Source organism: Nymphaea colorata, chromosome 11 (assembly GCF_008831285.2).
Source record: "Nymphaea colorata isolate Beijing-Zhang1983 chromosome 11, ASM883128v2, whole genome shotgun sequence".
NCBI lineage: Eukaryota > Viridiplantae > Streptophyta > Magnoliopsida > Nymphaeales > Nymphaeaceae > Nymphaea > Nymphaea colorata.
In genome coordinates this window covers 8,411,811-8,426,068 of record NC_045148.1, presented here as the reverse complement: position 1 = coordinate 8,426,068, position 14,258 = coordinate 8,411,811, and the positions used below count along the sequence as shown (strand labels likewise).

General features: G+C 39.9%; 3 protein-coding genes across 3 annotated transcripts; all 3 read right to left on the bottom strand.

Moving 5' to 3' along the window:
- Positions 1 to 2,040: 2,040 nt before the first annotated feature.
- Positions 2,041 to 3,873, bottom strand: LOC116264843 (aspartic proteinase nepenthesin-1-like). Its single transcript, XM_031645265.1, has 2 exons — positions 2,851 to 3,873; positions 2,041 to 2,423 (listed from the first exon to the last, which is right to left on the bottom strand). Exons 1-2 carry the CDS (start codon positions 3,870 to 3,872, stop codon positions 2,093 to 2,095), a joined length of 1,353 nt encoding a protein of 450 aa, XP_031501125.1. The 5' UTR covers position 3,873; the 3' UTR covers positions 2,041 to 2,092.
- A 2,801-nt stretch (positions 3,874 to 6,674) lies between these two features.
- On the bottom strand, positions 6,675 to 8,252 carry LOC116264356 (aspartic proteinase nepenthesin-1-like). The gene is made up of 2 exons (XM_031644499.1): positions 7,135 to 8,252; positions 6,675 to 7,002 (listed from the first exon to the last, which is right to left on the bottom strand). The coding sequence occupies exons 1-2, from the start codon at positions 8,250 to 8,252 to the stop codon at positions 6,675 to 6,677; spliced, it is 1,446 nt and encodes a 481-aa protein (XP_031500359.1).
- A 3,576-nt stretch (positions 8,253 to 11,828) lies between these two features.
- LOC116264355 (aspartic proteinase nepenthesin-1-like) lies at positions 11,829 to 13,689 on the bottom strand. Its single transcript, XM_050080571.1, has 2 exons — positions 12,887 to 13,689; positions 11,829 to 12,156 (listed from the first exon to the last, which is right to left on the bottom strand). Exons 1-2 carry the CDS (start codon positions 13,687 to 13,689, stop codon positions 11,829 to 11,831), a joined length of 1,131 nt encoding a protein of 376 aa, XP_049936528.1.
- Positions 13,690 to 14,258: the final 569 nt, after the last annotated feature.

Below are 14,258 nucleotides of genomic sequence, written 5' to 3'. Positions count from 1 at the left end.
AAGAGAAGTTTCTTTAAAATTTTCTCCATAGCTTACTCAAAATTTTGTCCTGATAGATGTGATTCAAAACCATTCACTGTTGATCAATCAAATTTTGAAAAATTCATTTGACCTTCCATCCTTAAACACAAATGCAAGCCTTTAGTTCTTCTAAAAGATTTTTGTTTTCGACTTGCAACTTCAAACTTGCAGATTCAATCACGCTACAACAAGGAGCATGTAACAGATATCCACTGTCCAATTACATTTCTTTCAAACAACTCTCACCTACTCGTCAAACTTTCTTTTGTCCATATCCCATGAAACTAAGACTCCCTCTCACAGAGAAGCAATTGAGCCCCCTTGTTGGCTCCAAGCCATGGCAGATGAGATTGAAGCACTTGAAGGCCTTTCTCATTCTAGGCAATTGGTGGGAAAACTGGCCTACCTAACTTTAATTCAACCAAAATTTACATATGCAATGCACGTATTAATTAAGCAGTGCATATGCAAAATCTCAATACCATTGAGTCTAATGTTGCTTGAAGGGTGGTTAGATATCTTAAAAAGGACTTGGTTAATGAACTTTGAAGTCTGAACCAACGTATGGCACCTAAGCACCTCCACTGATAGAGATTGGACAACTTGTACTATTGTTTCCAGGGATGGGCATCGGGCCGGGCCAGGTCAGGCCAGACAATACGAAATTTGGGCCTGGGCACGGCCCGGCACCGGCTCGGTTACAATAAAAAATAATTTTTAAATTATAATTTTTTTAAATATAAATTGTATTTTAAATATTTTTTTAATATTAACAGGCTAGGTCGGACCCCATCGGACCGACCCAGGCCAGGTTTTTTTGGCCAAGACCTAAGCCTGTACCAGGCTCCCACCGGTGGGCCGGCCCGGCACCCACCCAGTCTCTTGGAAACAAATAAATAATATAGAATATCATGGTGTTCTATATAAGCAAAATATCATGTCATGGCAAAGGTAGTAAGTAAATTAATCTGGTTGAAATTTTTGTTAATTAATTTAGAATTGCATCGTTGGGATTCAGCAAGGCCCTATTAGGCTATTACATCGGCAATCAAGTTACTCATTAAACACTAAATTGGTCATTACTTTGTACGTGACTATATATATTACATGCTTATGTTTAAAACAAGGAGAAAATTGCAGATTTGTTTACCAAAGTTGTAATCATGCGTCAAGTTCTTCATCGCCAAAGTCCAAACTAAGGGAAGCATAAACAAGTTGTTCTTTTAATAGTTATTTCAGTTAGAGCAGCGCCCATGAAAAAAAGTATCATCTAGGGTTTCAAGTTTTGCTATAATTGTAAATGTGCTCTATTAAGTAGCTGCAGTACAATAGCATTTCAGAGTTTTAAAAGACGTCTTGGGTATAATATGAGAAAAAATAATGGGAAAAAATATGATAAATTTTTTAAAATTTTAAAAAACTAAAAATAAAAGAAAAATTAAATGAGTGAGAAACTAATAACACAAACATCAAAAGATATAAGTAGATTTGTAACAAATAAAAAATAGAAAATGAAAAAAACTATTTGGCATTAAAAAATAAAAAAATGTAGAAAAATGCATTCTTTTGTTTTTTACATTTTTTTCAAAAAAACATGTTTTTTTTAAGTTTTAAGTGGCCATTCAATTTATCACTTTTTAAAAAAAATGCATTTTTTATGACTATGGTAGTAACAGCTGTAAGGTTGTAAGAGAAAGAACGCCTTTAGCATGCTTTTCTCACGTACTAAATAATTAGTTATAGCGCCTTGAGAACCCTGAGCCGAGGCGCATCCAAGGACGATCCATTTTTCTTGAGGTTTTCGTGCTTGCCAGAACCAAGTTCATTTTAATCTTCTTTTATCAGCCTCCCACAATTGATGTAAAAAAAGAAGACGTGGAAAGATGTGTAATTATCAATAATAAAGGGATTTACAGCCCCCACAGGTAAAGCACTAATTGCAGAAGAAAAGTTACACATACCACCAGATTGACAGAGTCATAGGAGCAAGTAGACAAAGGGCAATTGGTATCAGCGGCATTGATCAAACACAAAAGCAAGAAGAAAAAGAAGACTACATTTAAGAAAACCCTCACAATTTATCACATTGTGTAGGTGTGAAGGTCATTAAGCTCTTTCCAACATTATAATTGACATGTATATTCTGCACTGTCATGCTTCCAATGACAGAAAATGATCGCCCGAATGGTGTCCTGATAATTGCTAAGCATGACAACTCATCTTCCGTCACAACAACGAAATAGTTCTCTAGAGGCAAATGCAGATCACCATTCTGAAAATGAAGTGTGAGACTTGGGATTGATAATGAACCAGGCAAGCCTTTGAAGCACGCACTGAGATCAGGGATCGGGCTACCCACAATCGGTAAACCAATTGCCTCGGCGAATGCACCCAGTACTTGGCTGCCATGAAAACAGAAAAAATGAGCACCCATTGTGTATACTGAAGCTTTTCTCTCTGGTCAATCAATACTAATTAACATGGGAAGGCTAAAGTGTAGGTGGGAAAGTCCAAAATCAGAATGAGAAAAGGTAAACAACTAAAAGTAATTTTTTGGTATGAAATTATTCATCACTAAGTTGGCAACATTTACTTGCGAACTTAATTTGGCAGTTGGAATTGTAATAGGATGAGTGATGAAGTTTGCAATTCTTTTGTTCGGAATTGAACAATAAACATTGGTATAAAGCAAAAATTTGGAGAGCACAAGTCTTAGTTTGCATTAGAAATTTTCATTTTTCTTTTGCAGATGGGCAGTAGTTGGCAAGATTAATCTCAACAAGATATAAGCCAGAGGGCAAAGAGAAGAAGACGTGAAGTTTTTCATACCTGTATGCTGGTTCAACAAGACACATGTAACGGGAACCCGAGTCGACAAAGAAACCTCCAGTTCCTGTCTGGTCGATTTGGAAAACCCAAGCTGGGATCTGCAGGCGCTTCCCTCCCACACTGATGCCCTTCAAAGCCACAAAGTAAACATGCGGCATCTTGCTGTTGGTCAGCATTGGAGCACTGATGCCACCATGAATGAAGGAAGGCCCAGGCCCAAGCACGAGACGGCTGGGCCTGGAATCACTCAACCCACTCAAGCAGAAGGAGAATTGGTAGTCAATCATGGAGCCCAATTGAGCTACGAGCGACCGGGGGCCGCGGCCGAGGCCAACGATTCCGGCGGTCATTTCGAAACTCGACTCATCAAAGCTGCATCCGAAGGTGACATTCTTAGCCGCCATGGATCCCAAGGTCATGGTCTCCTTGTACAGATACCCATGGCTCTGCTCTAAAGACCCATAAGTTTGGGTGTAGGTGCAGCCACCCTCATCTTCGCAATAGGCGTTGCACAATGCATCCGTGCACGGCAAATCTGTATAGGAGGAGGAGGCACTGGGGTTTAACGTCCTGCTGCCGCTAGCGTAAGAGCAGCCAGGGCAGTCGCACTTGGTCCAAGTAAGATCACTGCCTGTGTCAACAACGGCGGAGAAGTGGACGGGTGGAGTTCCCATGGAGAGATTCATGAAGTAGTACTGCCCATTGCGAAGCTGCAGAGGGATCTCGATGCTGGCCGCCGCGGGGTGACCTTTTGGCCTTGATCTGTGACGGTGGTGGTGGTGTGGCCTCCTTTTGTGGCGACGATGCCGAGAACTCGCCGGAGGGGGACAGGCTCCGTGTTCTGCAATGTGAGCCTTCTCATGAAGCGTCGACTTCAGGTGGGCATCAACCTGCACGACATCTCTTGCGGTATTGATTGCAGGGGAGGTGGTTGATGAACACAAGGGTAGGAGATGGGTGGTGATCACAACAAGGACGAGAAGGAAAGATGATAGATGGTGTGATTGTCGTGCAGCTGCCATGGTGCTGGTTCAGTGGTTCTGCTTCCATCTTGTGTTTGGCGATTGGTTTTATAGAGAGAACGAAAGAGAGGGAGATCAACCAGTAATTTAGAGGAGGCTCCGGAAGGCAAGGGAACTATGATCTGTAACTCTTTCTCATTTGGATTGTTGCAACTGTAAATTGAAAGGCATGACGAAGAAAGGCAAGGAGATCTATTTTGAAATGAGGTTAGCCAGCTTTCAATCATCGGTGCAAGAGAAGCTTAACCCGTCTTATACATGTATAGCTAACAGACTCTAAAATCATACATCTTCTTTGGCAAATTTAGTTTAAACTGTGTTTCCCCCACTTTTTCGGGAAGTTTCATAAGGCTGTGCTAGATAAAGTACTTCTTCCACATTGAAAATCAAACTGATGATCAGATCTTTACCAGCAATAGGAACCTCAGTTGTTATATGGATAACAATAGATTGGATATTATCCCATTTCCAATTCAATTTTGAAACTATTTAATTGAATCTGGTAAAGAAATTTAGATCCAATTAGTAATCAAATTCGGACCATGTATGCAGGTTAATAATGAAGTTTCAATCCAGGTCAGTTAACCAACAGATTGGACATAAATGTTGGTTCTCCTGCTTGTCGGCATCCAAATACAGTTTAAAAGAAGTAGCTAGGATTTGAGTTTGATCTGAACCCAAATCCAATTACTCAGATCACTAACATGCGCCGACGTATTGATTCACGCGTCTGATTTATAGATTTGCCTGCAAGGCAGTATTCTCAACAGAAAATAAAATGTAGGAAAGCCCAGATTTGCACATGGTCCAGGCTAACATCTTTAAATAACATTTTAAATACATACATATATATCTCTTCTCTCGTATCCATATAAAAATCAGTCTTCAAAATGTGAGGACATGACCAAAACAATCTCAAGACCTTGTCGCATATAGACAATGGATCTGACAATGTTCAGAACAACTCAATTTAAGAAGCTATCATCACTCTTCAATTTTCAGTGAAGAGACGGCATCTTTTTGTCAAAGATAGTCGCAAGAAACGTGTTTTTTTTTTTTGAAAAAAAAATGCAAAAAAATGTGATAAATTAACTAGCCATTTAAAACTAAAAAAACACATTTTCTTTTAAAAAATGTTAAAAATGAAAAAATAAGTTTTTAATGTGTTTTTCACGTTTTTTCAGTTTTTTTTTATTTTTTTCAGTTTTTTTAATGTCAAACAGTTTCTTTTTCATTTTTTATTTTTGATGTCAAAAATACGTTGCAAGTCTATCTATCTTTTGATGTTTGTGTTATTAGTTTCTTACTTATTTTATTTTTTTCTTATTTTTAGTTTTTTTAAATTTTTAAAAACTTACCTTATTTTGTTCATTTTTTCAAGCTTACTGTATAATACCTGAAAAAAACCTCACAATTTAAAACTCCTAGACGTTATTTGTAGGTATGTATCAAACTAATAATCACCACATTTTCCTTGAACAAACATTGTTGGTAGGGCCTTTGTCCTGGCCAATAACCAGTTTGTTGTTGCCAAAAATAATTTTTGCAACAATCAGCACCGTATCAATTGCTAAAGGCCATCCTTGGCATGGGCTTTGTGCCAAAAAAAATCATCGGATATGGCAGTCATTGCTATTTATTTTTGGGCATAGATGCTTTTTATTTATTGGTTACGATATGAGCCGTCGCTAAAAAAATTTTGGCCACCAGACAAAAATCTCATTAGCAACATAAAAAAAACTGTGGCCAATAATGTGGCCACCCTTCAACCATACAGAAGAGCTTTCGGATGTGATTTGTGAAGATGGAGTCATCAGGTGGTACTCTTTTTCTAATAATCCTTGCTTCTCATGGTTCTCTTGTTTCGATTCGCTGTCCAAACTCTTGAAAAACTAGAAATACAATTTTCATGATTTTCACAGCCGATCAGCATCTAAAAGAGACAGAGAATGTATGACCGTCATTTAAAGAAAAAACAGAGTGAACATACCCACGAAGTTATTAAACCTGTATGAGCGGCATCTAAAATAATCCACTCAAGCAATTTTATATATATATATATATATATATGTATTATGGAAGGCAAACTCACAACAATGGACATGCTCGAGCTCGCAGGTCACCTAAAATCAAGCAACAAGCCTCAATCCACTTCATGATCCGCAGAATCGGGGTCATCAAACAAGCCCTTGGACAATAGTTGAGCAACATTGTTGTATCCGTGGAAGTTCTTGCTGACTAAATTTGGGTTAAAGAACACAATGGCTAAAATCCCCTTAGTACAAACAAGTTTCATGTTAATAAGTACTGTTAACTAGTCTCTTTAACTATATCGCCATGTTGCTTAGTTTCTATTAGTCTCCTTAACTGAATAATGTTACTAATCCACGTTAAAGTGAACATTTTTCTTATTAATGATGAAAAAACATGCAAAGTATTTTATTTCTATTTGCAAAAAAATTAAGTATATCATGTTCATGTTCTTCTGTTTGGATCTGTTTTCCATCCGCAAGGGCTCCATACAATTGAACCCTATTTGGTTGGAAGGGGCCAACACTAGGATTGTCAAAATTATTGGAGACATCAGATCTTTGCCAGATTTTCTTCCCAGTAAGCTACTTATATATAATTTAGATCAAGAATTAGCCTCAAATGTTTCCCTAGAGACTTTTAGCCATGATAGAAAAAGGAGGCGTGAGGGGATGATCAAAATCATAAGAAACAACTGAAATGTGTGCTGTCTGAATCTCTTTATTGATCTCCTTCCACAAACAGAAACAAGAAACAAAGAAGAAAATGGTTCTACAATTGATCACATTGTGCAGGCGTGAAAGTGATGAGGTTGTTTCCAAGGTCGTAATGAATGTGGACGTTCTGCTGCATGAAGGCTCCGATGATGGACATTCCCATCGGCGTCTCGTTGATTGCTAGGCAAGACAATCGACTGTCCTCATCAACGATGAAATAGTTCTCCCGCGGCGCACAGAAATCACCGCTACTGAAATGAAGCGTGAGAGTGGGGATGGACGAAGGGTCGACGAAGCCTTGGAAGCAGAGGCCGGAACCTGCAGCGGTTGGGCCAGCTGCAACTGGCAGGCTGATCGCTGTGATGAATGTTTGCTTCACTTCTCTGTAATTAATCACAAGAACATCTCCCTCTCATTTGATTTGATTAATTTAGTGAAAAATCATTTAGAAATGGGAACTATTTAGGATATGCATGATAATAAGATGAATTCCGGTAAAGGGAATGGTGCTATACCTGTATGCCTCTGCAACAAGATACATAAGGGCGGAGCCCGAGTCCACAACGACACCACCAGTTCCCCCCTGCTTGAACTGGAATGCTGAAGCTTCGATGGGCAGACGCCTTCCTCCGACGCTAATGCCCTCCAAATCCACAAAGTAGAAATCCGGACTTCTGGAGTTGATCAACAACGGCAACTTGATGGCACCCACAGATGAGCTCGGCAAGGACGAGTTGGGTCCGAAGGCCAGGCGACTCGAACTAGAGCTCCCGCCCTCCAGCCCACTCAAACAGTAGGAGAACTGGTAGCCGACCGAGGCGCCGAGCTGAGAGATCAGCGACAGCCGGCCACGATTCAGACCAACCAAGCCGGCGCCCTCATGGAAGCCCCAGTTCATGGTGCCACAGCCGAACCCCACGTTCTCGAACGAGGCGGAGCCCAAGGTGAAGGTTTCCGAGCTTAGGTACCCGCTGGTGGTCGACTGATCCCCATACCTGTAGATATACTGGCAGTCGTTGCTTAAAGGGTCGCAAACGTGGGGCAGGGCGCTGCAAGATGGGCTCGAGCATGACAACTTTGAGTAGGAAGCCGAGCCCTGAGGATCGAAAACCGTCGAGGGCTGGTCGGGGCAAAGGGTGCAAGGGCTGCACGGAGTCCAAATTAGATCGCTTGCTGTATCGACGATGGCCATGAAGGAAGTTGGGGGATTTCCTATTGCGAGCTTCATTAGAAACTCGCCGTGCCCAGCTTGCAGCGGGGTCTCGATGCTTGACGAATTATGGTCCAGTGGTCGTGGGGCTGTGCGGTGGCGCCGCCCTCTCTGGCCACGGTGCTGCAAGTTCATGGCCCGTTGATGGCTTCGGTTCATCACCCGGTGTAGTCGCTCGTGGTAGGTTAAGTTCAGGTGGGCATCGACTTGGACAAGATTGACGAAGACGTCGACCCTGATAGAGGAGGTGGAGGAGCAGAAGGGGAGGAGATGGATGGCGAGGAGAAGGATGGGGAGGACGGAAGAGAGGCAATGCGACTGTGGTGGCATGGCCATGGTGCTACTGTTGTTGGTAGGTGGTGGAGTTTGCTGGAGATTGGGAGATGGTGGGTTGCTTTGTTCTGCATTTTGAGAACAACCCATTTTATAGGCAGAGAAAAACAATTAGCAGGCGATCATGTAGACTGTTAATTGTCTGTTGATGACGAAGGGATGCTATTTTGACAAGCTGCAAGTTCAAATGGTTGTAACGGAAGAAAAAAAAAAGAAAAAAAAAAAGACAGAACACCCAATTGGATGATCATCTGTTAAAAGCCTAAAAAAAAGGAATTGGGCATGGGAACCGATTTGGTTGATGATTCCTGATAATCGCGATCCCTCGAATCAGTGAGAGTTGGCCTATAGTGTGTTCAATGTATAGACGGATTTATGTCACTTTTAAGTTAATTTGTTCAATTAGAGCATGTGTTCTCGACATTATCTTATGCACTGATTTATTAGGGTAGTCAAACGTGAGATCGAGTTGTATGGTGCACATAACAAATATATACTATAGGGGAAAAGAAGGGGTTGGGTATTTAATAACTTTTTTTATAAAAAAAATGTATATCTTAAACTTTTAACTTTTAAACAACTTTTCATTTTAATAAAATAACTATAATTTTTACTTAGTTAAAAGTATTTTGGTCATTATACACTCTTGTACACAATATTTTTTTGTAAAGATGTATGAATATAACTATTTTGGTCAAATATGTTTATATGGGTGTGAAATTATGTCTTCCACAACCAATATTGTTATATGCACAAGCCTATGTATATGACACTTATCCCAAATAGTGGACTAGTTCATTTTAAAAAGTACCTTGTTTTATGTGTCATAAATTGGTATGCAAATATAGTTAATGACTAAAATGCCCTCCATTTAGACTGATAAAGAAATTTTTTTGTATAGATAGAGATAAGTCTCAAAAAAATAGAAAAACTATAAAAGACATTTAAAAAAAAATAACAAAGTACCTATTTCTCTTTGACGGGTAACTTGTTTTAAGTGCTTTTGAAAGTGGGCCGAGAGTCCACCTGTAATAAAAATTCAATCAATAGGTAAAAATTTAGATATTTGCTTAAAGAACATGGTTTCTTCAACCCATTTTTTTATTTTTCATCCATCATAATTTTTTTTAAATTGTTTATATATATATATATATATATATATATAATCAAACCCTCATATGCCGGTCATTGATGGGAATCATCTCTACCATAGATCACATGATAAAAGTTAAGTTGTAAAGTGAAAAGTTAATATGTTTTTTGACAAGTCTAAAAAAAAGTTAATATGGACGGATTTATCTAACTTTTAAGTTAATTTGTACAATTAGAACATGTGTTCTTTGCATTAGCTTATGCACTAATTTGTTAGGGTAGTCCATCATGAGATCAAGTTGTATGGTGCAAACAACAAATACACACTAGAGGGAAAAAGAAGGGGGTTGGGTATTTAAGATTTTTTTTATAAAAAATTGTATGTTTTAGACTTTTAACTTTTTTACAACACATGTTCATCTTTATAAAAAAACTATAATTTTTGTTTAGTGAAAGGTATTTTGGTCACTATACACTCTTGTATACAATATTTTTTTGCACAGATGTATTGCATGCACATAACCATTTTGGTCAAATCTATCTTTGTGTGTGCGCAAAATTATGTCTTCCGCAACCAAGGTGGTTATATGCACAAGTCTGTGCACAATAAAAATTTGCACAAGTCTATGTGCATGACACCTGTCCCAAAAAGTAGACTAAGGCCTTTATTGCGTCAATACGATCAATAACAAAAATGCCCTTCGTTCAGACTGAAAAAGATTTTTTGTGTAGATAGAAATGAAACTCAAAAAAATAAAAAGACTATAAAAGACATTTAAAAAAAAAAACTAAAATACCTATTTCTCTTTCACAAGGTACCGTGCTTTAGGTGATTTTGTAAGTGGGCCAAGGGTCCACTATCATGCACCAGGGGTTATATATGATATGCACTTAACCATCTCTCATTCGATAGACCTTTTTCCCTTTTATTACATATATACATAGAGTGAGAGATACCATGTTTCATTTTGTAGTTGCTTTTTACATATCTATCTATTTAAATTGATGTGAAAAATGCTAAGTAATAAAAGTTTAATCAATATGTAAACATTTAGATATTTACATGAAGAACATGGTTTTTTAATATATATATATATATATATATATATATATATATATAATATATATTATCAAACCTAATGAACTTAATAATTGATGAGAATGCTTGTTTAGTAAGTAGGAGGAGTATTTTATAAGAAGGGTATTTTAGCCTACTTTCTAATAAGAAGATCGAAGTCTCCATCCTTCCCCATCATTTCAAAGTACTAAGCTTGCTTTCGGTACCTTATTGTGGCACTCCCACTATGTTCAACGTACATATCATGCCTCTTTTTCCAGCAAAGTTGACACTTTTGGTCCATTTTATTGATTAACACAAAGAATACATGAATAAAGGAACAAAATGAATAAGTGAAACAAACAACTCATAAGAGTTCAAAGCAACACACACAGGTCAATTAGAACAATGACTCTGTTCCGCTAGCAACGAAATTACATCAGCAGAAAGAGATCCATCTGTTCTTCTTCTGAGCCAGGGAAATCTCGCAACGATCCATGCTTAATCAACAGTAACTATTTCTTCTATCTAATATTATTAGAATGATGCACAATAGGAGATGTGCCAGCAAGAATAAAAGCTAAAATGAAATCCAATTGAGGCGTTTCTCCCAGAAAAGAGCCGTCTGACAGAGGCACACAATATTTCTGCAGAATGGTTTCATTAAACCAAAGGATGACAGTGCAAACACGAGCACCTTTGATGATTGAGTTGCCAATCTCAATCATCCACCCATTAGAAGGCAAAAACAGCCAAATAGGGTTGAAAATTTTAGATTTTAACCACTATTTTATCGCCTGTAATACATGAACAGGCCGTGAAGGATAGGATTTTTTCACAATCTTGAAAATTCCAAAGACTGTGAACACGCAGGTATTTCGATCAACAACTAGCAGCCTACAGGTTTTGCTATCAACGGCTACTGGAATGGCGATCCGACAGTTATGTTCCATGTTGTCCGCTGTCCCATTATTCACTTTTTCTTTTAACTAAGAGTGACAAGAACAGATGCAAGTTCCTATATTGTCATATTCACATGAACAAGTTCCTTCTTTTTTCTCTTTTGTTGTAGTATGAGATTGGGGTTGTTCCTCTGTTCCTTTGTTCTTCAGACACAAGGGCTTCACACACTTTGACCCTTACTTGGTTGGCAGGGGCCAAAACTTGGATTTTCAAAACTAGGTTTTTGACAAAGAAGAAGCATATTTTTTTTGCTATGTTTGAGTGCCATGAAATCATTTTCAAGGATGCACATTTGATCTCTTTCTACTTTCTAGAGCCATATCTCCACCATATGGTTTAAGTTGGCAACTTCTCACAATCCCCCAAGGTAGTAGGTCTGTTTTCAGAGCCTCAAGATGACATATTCGCTAAGGAAGCACAGCGGAATTAAACTGAAAGATAGTTGTTACCACCGTATCACAATCGCAAGAAAACAAATGAAATTTGTGTTGTCATGAATCTCTTTATTGATCTTCTTCCGCTAACAGAAACAACAAACAAAGAAGAAAATGGTACTACAATTGATCACATTGTGCAGGAGTGAAAGTGATCAGGTTGTTTCCAAGGTCGTAATGAATGTGGACGTTTTGCTGCATGAAGGCTCCGATGATGGACATTCCCATCGGCGTCTCGTTGATCGCTAGGCAAGACAATCGACTGTCCTTTTCAACAATGAAATAGTTCTCCTGCGGCGCACAGAAATCACCGCTACTGAAATGAAGCGTGAGAGTGGGGATGGACGAAGGGTCGACGAAGCCTTGGAAGCAGAGGCCGGAACCTGCAGCGGTTGGGCCAGCTGCAACTGGCAGGCCGATCGCTGTGATGAATGCTTGCTTCACTTCTCTGTAATACATCACAAAAACATTTCGCTGTCATTTGAAATTCAAGCGTTCCAAGTGAACTGAATTTTATTTTGAGCAAGTTGGTAGTGAAAGCCTTTCTGTAAAGTATCATATATTTGTTTTATGTCGAACATGCTCGATCTCATAAGATCTTCTTGACTAATTAAGAGATTTTTTTTCATAAGTAATGGCCCTAGATGTATATCAGCTTATTGCCTATGTTCCATATTTATCTCCTTGTTATATAGAAGTATGTGAAAACTAATGGTTTGACATTTTACAGCTTTGTCCTGTAAAATTCTGTTTATAACCATAGAAAGACCTTTTATGCACCTAACTTTGTAGCTGTCATGTTTTATTTGATTTAATTAACATATCAACAAAAGTTAATATGGGTAATTAATATCTCTATGCATAAGAAAAACCTGAATGGCCGTAATTAATTACGCAAAAAAAACTTGATGATGCAAAAAAACCACCTTTTTAACAATCTAATTGAAAACCAATTAAAGCATATTTACAAGATGTGAGAAATAGTGAATGCATGATTTACATATTTGATTGGATTAATTTAGCGACAAATCATATTGGAAATGGGAATTATTTAGGATATGCATGATAATTAAAGAGTCATCATCAACAGTACAACCAGTACTTCCGGGGAAGGAAATGGTGCTATACCTGTATGCCTCAGCAACAAGATATGTCAGAGCGGAGCCCGAGTCCACAACGACACCACCAGTGCCCCCTGCTTGAACTGAAACGTTGAAGCTTCAATGGGCAGACGCCTTCCTCCGACGCTAATGCCCTCCAAATCCACAAAGTAGAAATCCGGATTTCTGGAGTTGATCAATAATGGCAACTTGATGGCACCCACGGATGAGCTCGTCAAGGCCGAGCTGGGTCCGAAGACCAGGCGACTCGAACCAGAACTCCCACCCTCGAGCCCACTCAAACAGTAGGAGAACTGGTAGCCGACGGAGGCGCCGAGCTGAGAGATCAGCGACAGCCGTCCGCGATTCAGACCAACCAAGCCGGCGCCCTCATGGAACCCCCAGTTCATGGTGCCACAGCCGAAGCCGATGTTCTCAAATGAGGCGGAGCCCAGTGTGAAGGTCTCCGAGCTCAGGTACCCGCTAGTGGTCGACTGATCTCCATACCTGTAGATATACTGGCAGCCATCGCTTAAAGGGTCGCAAACGTGGGGCAGGCCGCTGCAAGATGGGCTCGAGCAAGGCAGCTTTGAGTAGGAAGCCGAGCCCTGAGGATCGAAAACCGTCGAGGGCAGGTCGGGGCAAAGGGTGCAAGGGCTGCACGGAGTCCAAATTAGATCGCTTGCTGTATCGACGATGGCCATGAAGGAAGTTGGGGGATTTCCTATTGCTAGCTTCATTAGAAACTCGCCGTGCCCAGCTTGCAGCGGGGTCTCGATGCTCGACGAATTCTGGTCCAGTGGTCGTGGGGCTGCGCGGTGGTGCCGCCCTCTCCTGGCGCGGTTGTGTAGGTTCATGGCACGTTGATGGCTTCGGTGCATCGCCCGGTGTAGCCGCTCGTGTTAGGTTAAGTTCAGGTGGGCATCGACTTGGACAAGATTGACGAAGACGTCAAGCGTGACAGAGGAGGTGGAGGAGCAACAAGGGAGGAGATGGATGGCGAGGAGAAGGATGGGGACGACAGAAGAGAGGCGGTGGGATTGTGGTGGTATGGCCATGGTGCTGCTGTTGTTGGTAGCTCGGTAGCTGGTGGTGTTTGCTGGAGATTGGGAGATGGTGGGTTGCTTTGTTCTGCATTTTGAGAACAACTCATTTTATAGGTTGAGAAAAGCAATTAACAGGTGATCATGTAAACTGTTAATTGTCTATTGAAGACGAGGCAATGCTATTCTTAGAAGTTGCAAGTTCCAATGGTTGTAACAGAAGGGGAAAAAAAGGACAAAAAAAAAAGACAGAACATCTAATGGCTGATCATCAGTTAAAAGCCTAAAAAGAGGATTTGGGCATGGGAGCGGATCTGGTTGATGATTCATGATAATCGCCATCCCTCAAATCCCAGCCAAGTCACGGTTAGATCAGACGTTTCTTTGGTAAAAGCCGAGTGAGAGTT